The sequence below is a fragment of the Meriones unguiculatus genome, chromosome 11 (assembly GCF_030254825.1).
Source record: "Meriones unguiculatus strain TT.TT164.6M chromosome 11, Bangor_MerUng_6.1, whole genome shotgun sequence".
NCBI classification, from domain to species: Eukaryota; Metazoa; Chordata; class Mammalia; order Rodentia; family Muridae; genus Meriones; species Meriones unguiculatus.
Window position 1 is genome coordinate 16,823,370 of NC_083359.1, and position 19,216 is coordinate 16,842,585.

Sequence of the window (19,216 nt, forward strand, 5' to 3'; positions counted from 1 at the left end):
AGTCTTTTTGTCTTGGGGTGCTTGGGGGTGCAAGTATTTTATCCTAGCAACAAAAACAAAAAGCAGCTAATACTGGGGACTCCAGGGAGAATTAGAACATTGGAAGCTTGGGAGAGGCTGGGTAATCCTGGGCAGGCTGCCTGCATCTTTCGGCCTGAATGACAATTGTGTGAGTACAAAGATGAGGGTCACCCTAAGGCAAGGTCTCGGTTGCACAACATGCAATCCCATGGGTTTCACCGCCATGACTGACAGGCTGTCCTGTCACCTCCCTGTCAGGGCTGGGCCACCCCTGCCTTTCCCACCTGCCTTCTGCCACCCCTGTGTGAGACACCATCCACCCTAACACCCTTCTTCTCCCAGGCCTCAGGGCTTACCTGGGCCTCATGGACTCAGCTGGGTACACCTGTCCCCGCCCTGCCACCTGAGAGTCTGTTGGGTCCCAGAGCAGTCTGGTTTCCTCTGGGAAAACAGAATCCGAGCAGGTCTGACGGGGGTGACAGAGGCACAGGTGTTGACTACAAGGACAGCCAAGACACAGCTATACACCGGCAGAAGGGTTATCAGCAGGAAGTCCACCCAGCATCTGTGCTCCAGATCAACCGCCACAAACTGCGTGAGTTCGAGGCGGCCCCTCACACGCACACCCAGAATCTGTTTCTTGAAGAGGTTTGTTTCGGCTTTTCTATCAGCCCTGGCTGATAGGAACTTGGCTCGGGGACAGCATCTAGGCCTCTGTTGGCAAAATCAGTTTCATTCCTGCTTGGCCCCTGGGAGACTGACTTCCTCCAGAGTTCCCAGCATCTCAGCCCCCTTAAAGATGGTACCCAGCACCCTAAACCCCAGCCTCTTAAGTCCTGATGACTGGGTCTAGGCTGGACACACAGCTGGCATTTCCGAAGTTGTTGTTGAGGGATTGAATGTCACAAAACTGGAGCTGGAAAAGTCCCTTTGCCACAGCCACGCCCTCTTCTGTGTTCTGTGGAACCAAACACAGCTTAAGGGCCAGCTGAGCTGAACTCTTGATAGAGTTTTGTACTCCCTGGACATGCTGGGCATAGTTTCCAACTCACCTTACAGGCTGTGCCACTCCAGCCCTCCTTCTTTTTTCATATTCCTTTCCTTTTTCCTAGCCCATGACTCTACCCTTTGCAGAGTCCCTAGACCCTGCCTAGGGCCTGACTTGGCTCCCTATCACCTCTAATCCCTCAGGAGGTCCAAACAACCCTCCCATGGCCTCCTGTCTTGTCCACATAGACTCACCAGCACCTGACCTCAATCACAGGTTACTGAGAGAGCATGTCCTTGGGTGGTCAGAGGTAATACAGCCTGGAGCTGGGCCAGATAGGACACAGATATAGAGCTTTTCCATTTCTCTCCTCTAGTTGCCGTCTGGGATCCTGCTGTGGTCAGAACTGTGGACTGGGCATAACAGGAGAGAGGACAAGCCAGCAAGGATGCAGGTCTCCAGTGAGGCTAGCGGCTGGGGTCTTGAAGGAGGGACACATCGGCTGGGTCTTGAAGGAGGGACACATCGGCTCCAAAGAGCTGAGCATGAATACACCAGAGGTCACTGGGCTATAGCAGCTCTTAGTACTCTGGCCAGCACCGTGGCCTCTCGACAACTTTTAAGTATGAGCTGGCCTGACAACTTTACTCTACCCTGGACAGTCTGAGCTGAGCATTTCCTCAGCCTGAAGTTGCTCATGCCCCGCCCTCCCCTTCACCCTAGACTCAGGCCCAAGGGCATATCCCAAGGGCATCTGTTCCTGCTGGAGCTTGCCAACTCTACCAACCCATCAAGGAAAGAGCACTGTGGTTTCCTCTGGCCTTGAGAAGCCATGGTTACACGTAGAGGGCCTGGGCATCACGCCCTGAGCCACTTGGGGCTCCCTTGAAGGACAAGGACAGTAAGTGTGGTCACTAAGGTAGCAGGAGTAGAAGTCTTCATTCTCCTAAGCCCTCCTCACACCCTCCTTGTGTCTTTCTGAATCTTGGCCAAGGTCTAAGCTAAGATAATGACTCCCATGACAATTATCACATTGGTAATAGCCAGGTTCTCTGTTGAGTGCTGGAGAAAGTGAGATAGACACAGTTCTTGACCTCATGGGTGCCTCAACCCTAGACCTTGGCAGCCCCAAGCCTTGGCCCATGGAGGCCACTCAATATACTTTTGTTGGAAGAATGAGAAGTGCATGGAAGAGCAGTCTGGCTAAACTCAGCAGTCCACACGCCTGAGGACACATGAAGACCACTGTTGAGACATGACCAGCCGCCACCCATCCCCACCTTAAGGAAGTCTCTGCCTTGTGACTTGTTCCCCCACCCCACAGGGATTCAGCAACACTGCAATCTTCCAGGACCAAAGCCCTCAAGGCAGGAAGGAAACTACAAGGCCTTCATGGGTGTCTGAGAAGTGTCTGAGAAGCCATAGGACTTGACAATTTAGTAGATAGACCTGCTGCTCCAATCATGTCAACTCAGCAATAGCCTCCAGCCACACAGCCTACCCCGGCCTCTCTCCTCTGGGAAAACGCTTTTAGAGGTGGGCCTAAGAGATTATCTTAGGTAGGAATGTCACCCATGTAGACTGTGACAGCCATGGACCTGGATATTGTGCATCCATCTAAGCTGCCGAGGCCCTGCACAATGTGCATACAGCAGATTCTAGAACCATCACCCTCATCTCCAGTCCTGTGAGAGAAGCTTCTGAAGAAAGTTGCCAGCAAGGTCATATTCAGGAAGACTATGACCCATCCCTCCCCAGCAGAAGGCGATGATGGGATTTCAGGATAGGAAGATGGCAGGTCTTGGAGATGTATAAATCAATAGAGAGAAATGGTGAAAAGGATGCCTGGTGAAAAGTTCCCAGAATCCACCGTGAGGTGCATTGGGAGGGAACTTCCACAGATTCCTGAAGACCTAACTGCTCTTCTCCCCCTCCTTAACTCCCACCCCCAGCAAGGTTCATCACTGTCACATTTGCTGTGGCTCTTAAGAGTCCAGATGAGGGAGTCTCTGACCATGGCCCATGCTGTACATTCAACCCTTAGGACAAACAGTGGTTAATGGTGGTTGAACCCATTCTAGGATCTAATTGCTGGGAGCTTCTGGTCTGCAGTCTCCAGGCACCATGCAAGGTCCCAGAGCAGCAGCAGTAGAGAGGTAGTTGGGTATTCTGCTGGCCCCTCCCATATGGGGCCCGTCCATGTTTGCATGAGGCCAAGCACAAACCTCCTCTGCCACACAGTACTGTGAGTCCAATGTCTACTCTCTGTGAGTCCTCCTCGCTCTATACACACTCAAACACGCGTCAGTGTCACACTCATCTCTCTCCTCTCCCCGCTGAAGAGAGAATGGCACCCTCCCTATCCGGAAGATACCCTTGGATGGGGGGGGTCTACTTTGTACCTCTCAAGTCTTCCTTTTCCTCGCCACGGGGGAGACATCTGGATGGGCGTCCTGCCGTTGCAGCTTTCCGGCAGTCCTTCTTTCTGCCAGGTGTTGGAGATCAAGTGGTCTCTCCCCATCTCACACCCCAGTGAGCCTCCTAACAACAGGGCCCTTACCGTCAGCCAAGAGGAAGCACAGGATTGCCAAGAATATTGACTCAACTAGGAGCCTCCTCCGGGTCTGGAGAAGCAGTTGACGTCTGATGTGATCGTGCTGAGATACCCAGAGAGCGGTCTAGACAAGCCATGGCTCCTTTAACGGGTGTTAAGGGACATCCCTGGAGTACAGCGGTCGGAAGTGAAGACGTTGTGGAGAGAAGGGCCCTGGGGGAAGCGCTCCAAATATTTCCACTCCTCCGAGGGGAGACTGCGCCAGCCGCTCTCCTTTTCAGAAAGCTAAGAGTTACAACACTCCTGGCGGAGAAGAGAAGCCCCGAGAAACGGGGATGCCTGGAAAAAAAATCGTGCACCTTGCTTCTAGACGCCAGACAGGGGTCAGCTCCTCTAGGAAATCTGCTTGGCCTTTGCAAACTAGTTTGGGCACCTTTCTGTTTCTGCTCCACCCACACCTACCCCCAGACCGGGGGATAGAAGACCCGAGGCCTGGTGCTGTCCCGGGTCTGTGTTGGTAGTCCAGGGCTCTTCGGGCTCAAGGTTCCATCTGCGGTGGTGTTCAAAGGGCTCGGTATGCTGAGACGTGGGGAGGCAGGTCGGCCCGCCAGAACCTGGAAGTGGTTTGGGAACAAGGCGGGGGCCCCTCCCCCATCAGAGCCACCGCAGCCCGGCATCCCTCCCCGGGCTAGAGCACCGGCCCGTAAAAGAGACTTCAAAGGGCCGTGCCTAGTGTCTGAGCTTCCACAGCCGGCTCGGCTCCGCAGCTAGGCGGGACCCAGACATCCGAGAGGACCCTATTCTAGGGGGCTTCAGTGAGCGAGTAGGGGGTGCGGGGTTTAGCCCGAGAAAGTGAGGGGCGGATCCTCGGATCCCCCAAAGTGGGAGGGTCGGGAGTCTGAGGGGCCAATCGGTGTGCGCGCGGGGCGCGGGCACGGACGGAGGGGGGTTCGGGGGCGGGCAGCCCGGGGGCGGGGCGCAGCGGCCAGGCGGCGGCAACCGCGGCGGCGGCGGCGACTCCTCCGTGTCCGGCTCCAGCTCTGGCTGCAGCTCCGGCCCACGATGTCCCACTCGGTGACCCTGCGCGGCCCTTCACCCTGGGGCTTCCGCCTGGTGGGCGGCAGGGACTTCAGCGCGCCCCTCACCATCTCGCGGGTGAGTCCGACCCCCGCGGGGCAGCGGGGTGGTCCCGGGGGCCGAGACTTTGTCCTCCTAGTAGACCCAGGACTCATGATCCTCGACGTGTCCGAAGCTTGAAAGCAGAAAGGTGGGTCTGGGCGACCCGCATGCTATGGATGAGAGTTTCGGCACGGCAGCGCAACCCTACCTCCTTTCCCTCCCAGCCTGCCTGCCTGTCTGCCCCGTTTGGTGGTGAGACTCCCCAAGAGTTCACACACCAGCTCCCCGCTGCTGAGTTTCTTTAGGGGAAGTCACTCTGGGCCAGGGAAGAACTCTCAGACACTGGCTAGGAGTCTGGACAGCGCTACAGAGGCCCAGAAACGTCTCAGACCCAACCCTGCCTGAAGTTTTGGGACAAAGTAACTGAAAGCCCACTTCCCCTGGGGTGGTCCTCGGAGGGTCTGCTGTCCCGGAGAAGTTCGCCCACTTCCCCACTCTGAACTTCAGCTTCTCCTCTCTGACCTCAGCCACTGTAGGGGAAGTGACCAAGAGGGACTGTTGGCCTCCAGGCAAGTGTCCCATATGAGACTATGAGGCATGATTCCCCTTCTTTACAAGCTAACACAAAGCCAGGGACCAGCCTCAACCCACTTCCTCGGTGGTTCCCAGGACCATACCCTGCTACTGGACCTGGGGCAGAGGAGCAAGAGGAGGGGGCACATCCTTAGAGAGGTAGTTGGGTTGGAGATAGAGGAGCGGAGGAGTTCCGGGCCTGAGGTAGGGATTCCCCAGCCTTGGAGCCTAAAGAGCCAGTTTGGAGGGAAGGGACAGATATGGAATACGGACATCCCTTCTCCTCACAGAGGCTTTAGGTCTCTTTTGAGTCTTTGGGGACTTGTGTCAGGGGACCTGAGAGCCACCTTCTTCCACTCTAACGATTCCTCTGGCCCTGAAGGCTGGGCCAAGTTTTAGAGACTTCTTTTCAGTTCTTGGGAAGAGGTAGGCACTGGGTGGGTGTGGAATCGTGGAATCCTCTGAATGGGGGCCTGGGTGACAGGCAGGACCAGCTGTCTTCGGAGGCCTCCCACATCTGTCTTCACCACCAGGTCCCTGTGGCCAAGTGAGGTCTGCCTTCAGCACATCCGGAGACTTTCATCTCCCTGTTCTCCCTAGAGGTCCCTGCTCTCTCTCTCTCTCTCTCTCTCTCTCTCTCTGTGTGTGTGTGTGTGTGTGTGTGTGTGTGTGTGTGTGTGTGTGTGGCGGGGGAGGGGTGCAGCAGAGCATCTATGTCTGCCTTGTGGGTCATACTATGCCTCTGCAGAGGAGGACTGGAGAGGGTGTTAGACCAGCCAGCAGGCCAGGCACCCTGGGTGTGAGGCCGCTGACAGGCTCAGTGGCTACGGCTGGCTGCCGCAGGCGACTGAGAGCTAAGACATCTGTTGCCCACGCGGCTGCCTGTCCGACAGGGAAAGGCCTCCACACGTCAGCAGAGGCTGCCCTGGCCTTGTTTGGCACTGATGGGGGCTTGGTGGGAGGAGATGCAGGCCCCTGATGGACAGACAGTTTGGGAGAGAAAATTCCCTTTTACCCGCCAAAATAATGTGGCGGTAGCTCAGACATTAGGAGCGAGGGTGACTGAGCCTGGGTTAGGGTGGGATTTGGGAGATTTACGGAGCTGGGGAGGCACAGGCCACAGCTTGCCCAGCAGGTACCTCAGGGGTAACACTGCAGGGACTGATGATCTGAGGTTTACTGATGATCAGTAAACGGCTTCTGGAGTCCTTCCTGTGTCCTCTCAGAGACCCTGTTATGTTTCCAGAGTCATCCTGGCCCAGAATCCAGTCGAAAGGGAGAGCCTTGTGTGGGCAGTGGGGCAGCTCATGTTTGACTGTGCTGGGAGCTTACAGTCTTGCCCCAAGAAGCCTCTGGGATCCCCAAGAACAATGTACAGGGCTTCTTCCTTATAGGCAAACTGTAATGACTACTGGCCTTTCCCAAGCACCACTGTGTACCAGGCCCCACCCTCTCCGGTGTTGGAACCAGCACCTTCCCAGCAACCAGCCCTTGGAAGGAGCGTTGCTGTATGCCTAGCCTCCTGTAGAGAAGTTAGATGTCCTAGTTGTCACCGGAAGTCCCCATAACAATCCTTAGACACCCCCTTCCCAGCCTCAAATTGTAGATTGGGACCCTGAAGCATAGAGAAGTTAAAGTAAACAGACAGGAGGGGTGTGAGCAGGAATCCAGGCCTGTTTGGAGAGATAATATGACCCTCAGTGGCTCCCACCCACCACAGGCTTCTGCAGGGGGCACAGCAGGGGCTGAAATGCAGCAGGTGAGAGGACTGACTCATAAACCCCAGATTCCCATCTGACCTCACCACTCCCATCTTCCCTTTGGTCTGTCTGATTATCGTGTACTGCACAGCTAAACGACTGACTGAATTCCACCCCCCATCTAGTGCTTTCCTTGCATAGGACATTCCGTGGTTCCCAGGCCCATGAGAAATGCCACCATCTCACCCCAGGGCCTATAGACTCTACAAAATCTGACCCCTGCAACTGCTCTGTGCCCGTGTTCCCTTCACTAATGATACTCGAAGTCACACGAGCCTCCTTCCTACTAGGTAAGCTGTTAGGACACCGGGTTCCCACCCGGAATGTTATCTCCTCCTGTGACACCCTCTTCCTTTTTGCAGAAAAATACAGCGGTTAACCGAGCCCAAGCTTTGATTTGGACCCAGCTGTCCTAGGTTAGGATTTTTGACTCAGCCATTTATTAATTAAACATTTGTCTTCTTTGAACCTCGGTTGCCTAGGCTAGGAAATGGGCTTGCCTTGAGAACTCAGGAGACAATGCATGTACCGGGCAGCTGAGAGTCACGGTTTCCTGGTTTCTCACCCTCTTTGACCAGAGCTCCTCAAGCTCAATGGAGCTGGCCACATCCCAGCCACCTCTGCTTCCAGGAACTTCCTCCACCTACAGGGATCTGAATGCACCCCTTGTGCCAGCTGAGTCATCTTGTAGCCGGCTAGCCCTGAGGAAGAGGACTCTTGTCCACTGGGGGCCTGGGCCAGGTGTGGCCCTGTTCCAAGCCCCTCTTTGTTTATCTGTAGGTAGGCACGAGAACAGTTTTTGGCCTCACCTGGTGGCCGAGAGGTTGCCCTGTGCCAGATATGGTAAAATGCTGGCAGAGATCAGGTTTCATGAAGAGCAGGGAACCCTGAGCAAAAGCTTGACAGGAGAATGGGATCAGATGGTGCCAAGTGGGCACCTGCCCCAAGAGGACAAGCTTGTGCAAGTGCCTGGTGCCCAAGCCAGTGAGTGAAGAGTCATGGTGGACTGGTTGGCTAGGGCATCCTGCTTCAGGAGAGAACGTTCCTTGACAGAGATGAGGAGATAACTCAGTAAAGTGCTTGCCATGTAAACACACCGACCTGAGCTTAATCTCCAGCCCTTACATAAAAGAGCCAGGTGTGAGGCTGGGGAGATGGCTCTTTGGGTAGAATTCTTGCCTAAGGACCTGAGTTTGGATCCCCAGGACTCAGGTAAAAGCTAGCTATGGCAAAGCGTAACTGTAATGTTAGCGCAGGGGCAGGTAGACAGACAGCTCCCTGAAGCTCACTGGCAAACATTTTCTTGACTGAGCCATCTCTTTAGCCCCTCCTCCACCTCTGAAGAGCCTGTGGCCTAGCGTTCAGGAGTTCCTCACTTATGTGCTTTCCTGGTTCCAAAATGCTACTGCTAGCCAAAAATGGTGAGCTCCGGGTTCGGCAGGGGTGCCAGGCATGGTGGTGCACGCCTTTAATCCCAGCATTCTGAGTGGCAGAGGCAGGCAGACCTCTGAGTTCAAGGCCAGCCTGGTCGACAGAGCAAGTCCAGGACAGCCAAGGGCTACACAGAGAAACCCTGTCAAAAAAAAAAAAAGCCCTGTCTTAAAAAGAATAAAGACAGAAAACAACACTGGATGCTTCTACACACACACACACACACACACACACACACACAGGCTATTGGGCACATATACACATACCACACATGGGGGTTGGGAGGAGAAAGAATATTTCTTGAGGCAGACTATTTAAGGGTAAGGCAGTTTGGGCAGTGCCCACATCAAGCTTCTAGCCAAGGAAGTGCCAGCACCTGCCTTTGTCCACTCTGTATTCGAAACTGGTTGAGCTGAGCCTGCCTGGGTTGCCAGGAGCTCCGACTCCCAGCCCCACTGATAGGAACAAGGTCATCTGCAAGTCTTGAGCCATGGAGAGGTGCTGGCTGCTAGTCCTGGGCAAGAATGAGGACTCCCTGTCTGTCCTCTGTTTGTTTCCGGGGTGCCCTGCCACCTCAGTCCCCAGGGTTCTTATTTAGATATCCCTGAGTCTTTCTCCACCCCCATCACATGACCTCCATCAGATGACCAAAGGTGCTTGAGTCTGTTGGGTCAATAGAGGACACTGTGACCTGCGGGGGAAGTCAAGATGGAGTTATGACCCCAGAGGGTAGGCTGGTAGTTGGAACTGGGTGGATTTGAACTTGCTTAAGGAGGTGATTGTGCACACCTCCTCTTTTTAATTGTAACGATGCACTAGGATAATGTGGGCACAAGGAGTTTGTCTCGGAGGAACTGGGCCCTGTGCCGAAACCTAAAGGAGGAGTGGGCCAGTTAGTGAGCAGGGTTAAACAGTCGGGGGAGGGTACCAGGTGGAAGGGGCGGCAGGTGGGGCAGTGAAGATGTGAGTGCTGGCTGGTGCCTGGGAGTTACCCTACAGGACTTAGCCGGGGGTAACCATGGCATGGTGGAGCGGGTAGGTGGATGTGTGGTGGGCATGAGAGGTGCGATCAGATAAGGTCAAGGGCTGCTGGAGTATGGCATTGCCAGTGAGATACTTAGGACATGCCCATGCTCTGTCTTAGGTGTATCTACACAGACTATAAGGTAGCATTCCGCTTGTCCGAGGCTAGAGGAAGCTCCTCATACATCCTTACCTCTAACAAGGTTCAAAGGGGCTGGAGACTGAGGTTTTGAAGTCAGAGGCCACGAGGGGTCCCAAGCCAGGTCCCACTGGTGCAAGGCCGCACTGACCGGATTCTGAGATTGGTAGAAATCTAGCCCACCAGGTCACATCATGACTGTGCCAACCGTGTAATTTTTCTAACCGTAGGTTCATGCCGGGAGCAAAGCGGCCCTGGCTGCCCTGTACCCAGGTGACCTGATCCAAGCCATCAACGGTGAGAGCACAGAGCTCATGACACACCTGGAGGCCCAGAACCGCATTAAAGGCTGCCACGATCACCTGACACTCTCTGTAAGCAGGTAAGCGTGGGCCAGAGAGGTTGGAGGAGATAGGACGGGTGCTGGCGGGCACGTGAGCTGAGCAGATGCAGCCTTTCTGCCTCAACTCAGAGCGTCTCATCCAGGCCCGAGCGAGGGATCGGTGCTGTCACGGGGCCTGAATAGCACGGGTTGGAGCTGGGAGCAGCCTTTACAATTTAGGGCTCAGAGTGCTTTGTTGCCCTTCTGGCAGCAGAAATAAGATCTTAAGCTGGGTGACACATACCTGTTATCCCCATACCTGGAAGGCTGAGATAGAAGAAGCAAGAGTTCAAGGTTAACCTGAGCTGCGTGGTGAGATCTTATCTCAAAACAAAAAATGCACATCAATCCTTTCCCCTCCTCCAAGGGACCAGTTTGATGAGTAGTTCCTCTCCAAACTAACCTCACAGTGTAAAACCTAGTGTAGGCCCCACTTTACAAATGAAACTAGCAAGGTAGAGGACACTTAAAGTCATATAATCAGGCAATAATATACATACGAGCTCTCGCCTTCTCTCCTCCCTCATTCCCCCTTCTCCCTCCCTCCCTTCCTCTCTCTCTTCTCCTTTAGTGGCTGCCAACTTTTCTGACCAATCCCACAGCTGTTCTGCCTCAACAGCTGACTTTACCAGGGCCCGTGATTCTGCTGTGGTTAAATCTGGATTTAGAACAAGCTTTTTCTTCCGTGGACCATGTAATGCTGTGCATCCCATCATGAAGGGATGAGGGTGGGATGAATGATGAAGGTGCTGGGATGAAGGCTCCGGTCTCTGCCTTGCTCAGGCCCTGGCTCTTTAATCAGTTCCCACTAGCAGCTGGCTTAATTCTTGCTGAGTGAGATCTCTCCACCCGCCTTCCCTGCCTGGGCCGAGAGACAAAACTCAACTTTGCCACATTCACTGCCAAAAGGGACTTTCCACGACCCCCTGTAGATCTCTGTGGACAAAACCACCCCTAAACCACAACACAGTTAACCCATGCCTGATTGATTCAATGACTCAGAGACTTTAAATGTGATAAGAAGGGTTATAAGGTAGCCCCTGTTTGTGCCTGGTCTGTGACCTGATCCCTGTTGGGGTCAGGAACCTTGGCTATGCCCTTGGCTCTGAGCAGCCCTGCTGAAAATCTATGGTCCATTTGGCACACAGCAAGCACACCAAGCTTCATCTAGACATGAGCTCCGTGAGCCCGGGTTTCCTTTCCCATACTCTCACTCTCTGCCAGACTGAGGCATGGCTGGTTAAGGAAAGCTTTGCCCGCAAGTAGCCTCTGAAGCCTCCCAGCTTGGCTGGGTTCCTGGGCCCTGACTCACCTCTGGCTTTGTTCTCTAGCTGAATGAGGGCAGCCCTAGGGATGGCGGAGCTTTGGAGAGACTCAAAGGGTCCTGAGTCAGGAGATTCCCAGAGAGAATGATGTCAGGGATGGTAGCGGGGTGGAGATCCCCCTTCCTTCCTTCCTGCCTTCCTTCCCTGGTCATTTGTTCCAGTCTAGGCATGGATGGAATCAGGAGGCCACTGCCCTGTTGCATTTTGGGAATTACAGACTCTGAACGCCATGTGGCCATGGAACAGATGAGAGTGCATGGAGCAGGCCACAGGGCCACCTGCCTTCCAATGAGCACTTTACCTCCCACCCCAAACTTCTCCAGTCCCACATCAGGGGCTGCCTGGGGATCTTGACACTGAATAGTGAGGAGGTTCACTGAGGCTCACTCAGTCAGAATAAAACCAAGGCTTTCTCTCCTTCCACCATCTCCAGTCCTCCCTCACACTCCACTTGGCGGGGGATGGAGGAGGGGGATTTAAAACACAGCCACCTAGACTAGATCCTCAGCCCAACCCTCTTTCTACTGGGCCCATCTACAAGGCCTCTGTTCCTTCACCTTGTCCAGTCCATTCCTCAGGGCTTATGCCTGAGCCCCAGACATGTCCTCTACCCCTTTAATAGGCTCTGCAGGGGGTCAGCCTAATGACCTGGCTAGAGTGAGGGACTTGGCCTTCTTAGAACAGCTTCCCTGCCTCTGGTACCCTGCTGACTCCCCCACAGCCTGAGATATGCAGGAAAGGCCTTGTTTCCCTCTAGACTTATTTTACATGGAGCCCAAGTCAGGCATCCAAGAATTCAAGTCAGATCACATCGATTGGGCCTGTCTGTAGATCAGGACCTTCCTCCTGTAAAGTACAACTCTGCCAGAGATGGTCTCTCTTGCCATCAGTTGGTACCTGTGCATGGCCCAACTTTTGTGCCTCCTTTTGTTTTACTGGGCAACTGGAGTCACCTGCACAGCCCAAAGCCTCCATTTTTGTCTGACATCTTGGGTCACTCTCACGACACTGGGTGCTTTGTGGGCTCTGACCTCACCCCATGTTTGGAAAGGTGTTTAGAAAACTATAAGGTAAATGGGCATCCCTGGTTTGTCCTACTGGAATTCAGAGTAGGTAGAGGACATGGTTAGAGCTATTTTAGAGGAGTCACCCAGGAACCCAGGTGGGTGCCTGGAGACAAGGCTGTGAGGGAAGGACTGGCTCCGGAAGACTGAGCAGAATGAAGAGGTGTGAGTACAGAGTCAGTGTGGATACAGGGTTAAACCACTGAGCCATTGAGCTGGGCGTAGTGGCACACGCTTCAACCCCAGCACTGGGGAGCAGAGGTAGGTGGACCTCTGTGAGTTCAAGGCCAACTTGGTCTGCAGAGTGGTTTCCAGGTCACCCAGGCTTATAGAGAAAGACCTTGTCTCAAAAAACAAAACAAACAAACAAAAAAAACCCAAAACCCTGAACCAACCAAGGAGAGGAGGCAAGAGTGAGCTTTTACCAGAGTCATGAGACTTTCTGAGGCCCCAGGAGGCCTCTTGGTAGAGGGACATTATTTCCTGCCAATCCAGGGTCCACACACCCTCCTGGCTTGCCTTTCATAGAGCTGCTGAGTGGCAGGGCTGGGCCCGTAGCCTTTAGGCCCGCCTGTCCTGCTTATGGCAGGTTTACGATGTTTTTCTCCCTCCTGAGCGGTGTTTGGCTTTTGGTTTCTATGGCGAAGCAGGAATTTCCTAATGGCCTGTTTCCCATCTGGGCTGGGCAGGCATCAGTGATGACTCTTGCCTGAGTGGGTGGAGGCAGCCAGAGGGGAGGTGCTCCCCCACAGCCTCCATTTCACCTCCCTGAGAGCCACTCAGGCCCCGGCCAGAGGCTGTGGAGGTCAGAGGATGAACCGGACTGGCTCCCGGCTAAGCCATGTGTGAGGTGTGAGGTGTGAGGCCTGGCTCGCCTTGCTGTGATCTGAGCCTCCCGGAGTGGAGCTCTCTGCCGGCTACAGTGAGGCAGGAGAGTGTCTGTGCTGCAAGGCCTCTCCTGCAAACTCTTCAGGAATGAGACCAGAAAAGCCACTGGCAGGGAAGGGCAGCAGACCTGAGCTCGTGGCTCCTTGCTTTGGCAGACAGCGCTATGCTAAAGGAGGGCGTGTTGAGACATCACCCCACTCTGAGCCCCAAGCCTAACCCCTCCTGTCCCTGGTTCCCAGGCGTCGATGAGGGGACTAGTAGGCAGATATATCTCACCACCCCAATTCCTGCTGCAGGCCTGAGAGCAAGAACTGGCCCAGTGCCCCTGAGGACAAAGCTCAAGCACATAGGATCCACATTGATACTGAGTCCCAGGTATGTACAGATACTGCTGGCCTGGCCCAGCTGGCTCAGGGTGAGCCCAAGGCAGAGGAGCCAGGCATGGCCCAGAGATTTCACCTGTACCGGTGAAATTCTCACATTGATAGTCAGATGGCCAGGACCTACTGAAGTAGAAGGTTCCTCTGGGACTTGCCTGCCCCTGTCCCTTGCTCTTGAGGGAATGAGCACCTGCAGTGGGCTTGTCCCAACTCCAAGTTATCCTGCATTCTTGGCAAGGGTGCCTGTGGCAGGCTGAGGCTGGGCTAGGTCTTGGCTCAGCATTTCCACACAGGGAGCTAAGGTTTACTCCCATACCCAGAGATGCTGAAGGGGGTGGGGGGGAAGAAGTCAAGAGACTTGGAGAGAGATGGGGGTGGGGAGGCGGCGGCCTCAAGCTGTGAGGGATCTTAGGCTATGGCGGCTCCAGTCTTGCACTGGCCTTATGTATTCTGTCAGAGGCTGGAGAGGTTCTTTTTTTGTATCACATACGAGTTGCCGCTGCGGCCCTGTCCTCAGGAGAGTGAGGGAACCCAGCTGCTGCAGGATCTCACGGGACAGGGAGTGCGCCAGACTCACATACCTAGGCCTTGCTCCACACCCATGGTCAAGGTCAATCCTGGGCTAGTCTGCGATGTAGCTGGATCCAGAACATGCCACATGTGAGGTGTGGCTTCTGGACCTGCTTTTGTCTATACAAAAGGGAAAGGACCAGGGCAGAGAAGAGGTTTCAACAAGAAGTCAGAGAGGTCTCCTAGAGGAAGGGTATCCAAGCCCAAACCCTAGGACCTAGACAGAAGGGTGTGGGAAGAGGAAATGTACTCCGGGAACACTTGCAGACCCGTGGGTGAGTGTGCCCCGGGGTCAGAGGTCAGAGCAGTGACTGGGTACGGTTGAGGGAGGCTCAGGATGAGGTGAGGCACAGCTACCAAGAGGCTCTTAGGTCCCTTGTCCCGGACTTCTGCTTGTCCTGGGAAACGCCTGCATCTTGGAAGCCTGCTTTGCTTTACCTGAAGGCCTTCAGACAGAGAGAAGAGGACAGGCCTGGCAGAAAACGCAGGCAGCAAGGAGCAGAGGGTGGGCAGCTCCTGGGAGGCACCAGTGCTGAAAGGACAGGGCAGACGTGGTTGGGAGTCACCAGCGGCTCAAGACCAGTGGGTTCCGAGGACCAGAGGGTCAAGCAGCTCCCCTCAGGGCTTGGAAAGCTGGGGTGCAGAATGGCTCCCCTGTGGGGCTTGGAGGCTGAGGCTGCACAGAGGCTTCCAAACAGGGTCAAGCGGCCAGGGCTGCAGAGCGGCCTCTCCCACCCCCATTCTTTTCCTCCCAGTCTCCTTCAAAGGCCAGCAGGGATGGCCCTTACTGTAAGGGGAGTGAATTTCCACAAACAACAGAGAGGTCCCCCAGCTGCTGCCTCCCCCCCCTTTGTACTTAAAAGGTCGTAGGCTCCATGGGTGGCGACAACAACACCCTCCCCGCCCTTGCAGGGCTGTGTCCCCAGGAGCAGACACAGGGCTCATTGTCCCCACACTGCTCCCACCTTCTGAGTGTGGGGGTGGAGCTGGCTGGCACCATCTGAGGAGGGGGAAACCACACTTAGCCCTAGGCCAACACAGGGCACCGTTGGCATGCATCCTCAAGTGGAACGGAGCCTTAGGACCACAAGACCACAGAAGACCCTCTTTTCTCATGGCCCGAGTGGAACAGAAGGACCTCGGGCCACCCAGGGAGGGAGAAGCGTAGCACTAAGGAGAGCTCTCTGGAGTAGGGGGGCCTTGAACAGCCAGACCGAGAGAGAGCCACCTGTTCCTGTGGCTGCAGTGTTCGTCTCTGTTCACAACGATTATCCCATGTCTGGTCACGTCTTCACTGACACCCTTCTGAGATTTTAGCAGGCTCACCAGTGTCAGGCTGGAGCTCAGGGCGGGGAGCCTAAGGTATGTGCACGCTGCCGCCCAAAGAGAGGAAAGGGCACACAGGGATTCCCACCAACAGCCATCCAGCCAGACAGCATGGTGTGTGATTGGCATGGAGTCCGTTCTCGTCATCCTCTGCTGAGGAGCTGTGATGTGGAGACCACCACATTCTCCAGTTAGGGTTCAGAGAGATGGAAAAAGTGCACCAGTGAGTGATACAACTGTCACTCACACACACACACACACACACACACTGAGGTCACCACTAGAAAAACTGCTGCATGGGTGGCCATGGGAGGGGCCATAGCTCACTAATGACCCTGAAGTCAGCTCCCACACCCTGCTGGGTTGGGGGTGAGTGAGGACCTCCATCCTTCCAGTCTCTGGTTCCTGACTCCCATCCCTCTTTTTCTGTTGAAGTTTCATGCAGAGCCCAGCCCCAACCCCCCTCCCCAGTCCTACCCCTACCTACCACAACCCATCTGGTCCCCATTAGAAGCCAGCCCTGCCTGCCTCCCTGTCTGCCCTGCGGACGCGTGTGTAAGAGCGCTCAGGTTTCTAGGGGCTTTCGTTGGGCCTGATGGGGGACTGGGGTCCTGCTGCTGTTGTTGTCGCCACCGTGGCAGTGTTAATAGGGGGCCCAACTTGGCCAGCAGGCCTCGGGCTTTTGTTGGGATCTGGGGAGGGGGCTCCTACGGAACTGATTCTGTCCTGCAAAGATCAGGGGTAATTAAGGCAGAGCCTGGCACGCTTGACTGTTCTGGTGCTAGAAGGTGCCTGAGTGCCCAAGCTGGTCTGTTTCTTGCTAGGAAAGGTTTCCTTTCTTCCTCGCCCAGGCTCTCTGGCCACACTGCAGAGCAGGAAGGCATATATACATATGATATATACATACATACATTCTCTATATATACATATCTATATATATAGAATGTCCACATAGATTCAGGCTGAGACACACTCACAGCCCAAACTTGAACCTTATCCCCTAAATGAGGCTACTTCTCCTGCCTGCCCAGGTTTAGCCACAAGGCCTCCCTCAGGATGATCAGCAGTGACTCCCAGTGTGTGAAACCCTGCATACATGAGCAGGGTATGTAGGGAGACTGGCTGGTGTGTGTGTATTGTCCTTACCCATGTACGTGTCTTTAAATGTACGTGCCCTGTTCACATTGCTGTGGGTGTGCCTGCGCGCCTGTGGGCTGAGGGCAGCACAGCTTTGGACTCTGCATGGACACAGGCACCCAGACGCTGTTCAGACCCACACCACAGGGTCCCTTCCCTGTCCTTATAAGCTGGGGGACAAGCACAGGCCATTCTTCCCCCAGCTCTTTCAGCCATGGACACTAGGTCACTCTAGGGGTGGTGGGGCCCAGTCTCTGCTCCTTGTCTGCTCTGCCCCAAGAAAGCTACCTTTTGTAGCTTTCCTGAGAAGCAGGGATAGGATGCAGGCCCAGAGGAGCTGACCTCATGGTAGCACCCCTGCACCTCGGACTTCCCTCGGAAGGGCCTTCAAGAAAGCACTAAGGGCCTTTTCTGACTATAGGAAAAGAGTTGCTTTTTGTATTTTTAGCCGTGGATCCCTTTTCTGGCTGGGCACAATAGCCTGGAAGGGTCAGGGCAGAGGTAGCTAACCAACATAGAGATCTGGCATAGCAGGGTGGAGGAAAGTACATGTCAGCAGGAACAGCCAGAGGTCAGAGGGCTCCTAGGGCTGTTACCATACCCTAGAGAGGTCAGAGCAGTGCTCAACAGAGGACAGAGAGAGCTGGCATAGCAGGGGGAGGAGGAGAGTCAACAGGAGTGATCAAAGGTCCTCAGGGCCTCCTAGTACCTCCAGGCCTCACCCTCACAGGATGGCAGTCCAGCGACCAGCAGGCGGTCCTCAGTCTCTGGGACAGGGCTGGAAGACAACAGATCAAGCCTGGTATCTCCGTATGGTCAGCCACCTCGCCTTTCAGTCCCTCACAATGGCAGCAGCAACGAGGTCACCCTGCCAGCCCAGATGAACGCTCTGCATGTGTCTCCACCCCCCAGGTAGGACAGAGGCCAGGGCCTTTGAAGCCACACCCCTTCACATCTCATCCTGGCCCTAACGCTCCATCTCAGAACCTCACGCCTATAGGCTGCCAGAACCAAGGCTGGGATTGCCACACTGGCCTTCCGTCTCTCTCCTTCCCAGTGCTGACACAGCCAGGGTTCTCCCTCGGAACCGGGACTGCAGGGTGGACCTGGGCTCAGAGGTATACAGGATGTTAAGGGAGCCAGCGGAGCCAGCAGCCTCGGAGCCCAAGCAGTCTGGATCCTTCCGCTACTTGCAGGGAATGCTAGAGGCTGGTGAAGGTGGTAAGACTCCCAACACCTTACCTCCCCACCTCCCCTCTCCCTACAGTGCTCAGCTCACCCCCACCCTTCCAACCCCAGCCGATCCACACCTTCCAATCAGCTGTCTCTCCTCAGCCTTTTTCTTGGCCTTCAACCAAGCCTTCGCCTTCTGATTTCCACTCCACCACCTCGTGGTTCCCCCTTACCTCATATCAACCAAGTGCTTCCTCTCCAGGCTTCTGGTCGCCAGGATCCAGAAGCAGCATCCTGCTGAAATGGGGGCTCTTAGCTCTCACCTACCCCGTTTCATACTACCTGCACTCCGTGTTTCAGGGGAACGGCCTGGGTCTGGTGGTCCCCGGAACCTCAAGCCAGCAGCCAGCAAGCTCGGCGCTCCACTGAGTGGCCTGCAGGGCCTACCAGAGTGCACGCGCTGTGGCCACGGGATCGTGTGAGTACCTGCCCCGCCCACCTGCACGGTCCACGACTCCACTTCTGTTTTCCAGGGCCCCAGAAGGAGGCTTGTCCTAGAATCTGTCAGTCACCTGTCCCTCTGTCCCCCCTACAACAGGGGGACCATCGTCAAGGCGAGGGACAAGCTCTACCATCCCGAGTGCTTCATGTGTAGCGACTGTGGCCTGAATCTCAAGCAGCGCGGGTACTTCTTCCTGGACGAACGGCTGTACTGCGAGAACCACGCCAAGGCCCGAGTCAAGCCGCCAGAGGGGTACGACGTGGTGGCCGTGTACCCCAACGCCAAGGTGGAACTCGTGTGAGCTGGGAAATCTTATCCCGCCCCTGCTTCGTTTAATATCCCCTCATGGCCCGTGTAAATATATGTCCTCTTGGCCTCTCTAATAAAGTCCCTCTGCTTGCCCCGGAACCAGCTGGTATCTGGCCTGATGGCGTCTAGTACAGGCCGCAGCTCCAGTGCGCTGTAAGATCAGTTCAGGTGCCGGGCTTGTTCTAGACACTAGCTTCAGTGCTGAGCCAGACAGGCCTCATGTTGTTTCCACAGCTTAGGTTGGAGAGCAGACCGAGTCAGAAGGGATGGCTTCGTTAACACTAGAGCTGCAATATAACGAGGAGCCCGGCGTGAGTGAGGTCAGGAGAGATGGTAGCTGAGAACAAAGCAATAAGGAAAGCAAGAGTTCTCTACAGAGCCAGGAACTATTCAAAGCTAAATGTGGACCATGACGGCTCTGGTGTGCCTCTTGTCTGCGTGAGTGGTTGGGATGGTCCCTAGAAACCTCCAAGGATGGTGCCCACTTCCTGGTACTCTCTTTTCCCACGTTCCTTTCTGTGGGCACACACTCATCACCAGCACCATTTCTCT

General features: G+C 55.1%; 2 protein-coding genes across 4 annotated transcripts in view; one reads left to right on the top strand and one right to left on the bottom strand.

The window, feature by feature from the left end:
• Positions 1-4,339, bottom strand: part of P4ha2 (prolyl 4-hydroxylase subunit alpha 2) — a 54,397-nt gene extending 50,058 nt beyond the window's left edge. Inside the window, exon 1 of the mRNA XM_060363712.1 lies at positions 3,412-4,339. The gene's annotated coding sequence lies outside the window, so the exon portion shown is untranslated. The remainder of the gene's footprint in view (positions 1-3,411) is intronic.
• Positions 4,340-4,534: 195 nt separating this feature from the next.
• On the top strand, positions 4,535-18,763 carry Pdlim4 (PDZ and LIM domain 4). 3 transcript variants are annotated; one of them, XM_021637336.2, is made up of 7 exons: positions 4,535-4,718; positions 9,839-9,990; positions 13,564-13,642; positions 17,411-17,592; positions 17,738-17,901; positions 18,214-18,331; positions 18,452-18,763. In XM_021637336.2, exons 1-7 carry the CDS (start codon positions 4,626-4,628, stop codon positions 18,654-18,656), a joined length of 993 nt encoding a protein of 330 aa, XP_021493011.1. In that variant the 5' UTR covers positions 4,535-4,625; the 3' UTR covers positions 18,657-18,763. The 3 variants fall into 3 exon arrangements, with proteins under 3 accessions (XP_021493011.1, XP_021493012.1, XP_021493014.1); XM_021637337.2 differs by having other exon boundaries at positions 17,738-17,898; XM_021637339.2 differs by lacking the exon at positions 18,214-18,331 and having other exon boundaries at positions 18,452-18,522.
• Positions 18,764-19,216: the final 453 nt, after the last annotated feature.

What these genes read in the sequence shown, in the direction of transcription:
- Pdlim4 (XM_021637336.2), top strand. Translation starts at nt 4,626, where the DNA reads ATGTCCCACTCGGTGACCCTGCGCGGCCCTTCACCCTGGGGCTTCCGC. An exon ending in CTGACACTCTCTGTAAGCAG is followed by an intron (nt 9,991 to 13,563) that starts GTAAGCGTGGGC and finishes TTCCTGCTGCAG; the next exon opens with GCCTGAGAGCAAGAACTGGC. An exon ending in CATGTGTCTCCACCCCCCAG is followed by an intron (nt 17,593 to 17,737) that starts GTAGGACAGAGG and finishes TCTCCTTCCCAG; the next exon opens with TGCTGACACAGCCAGGGTTC.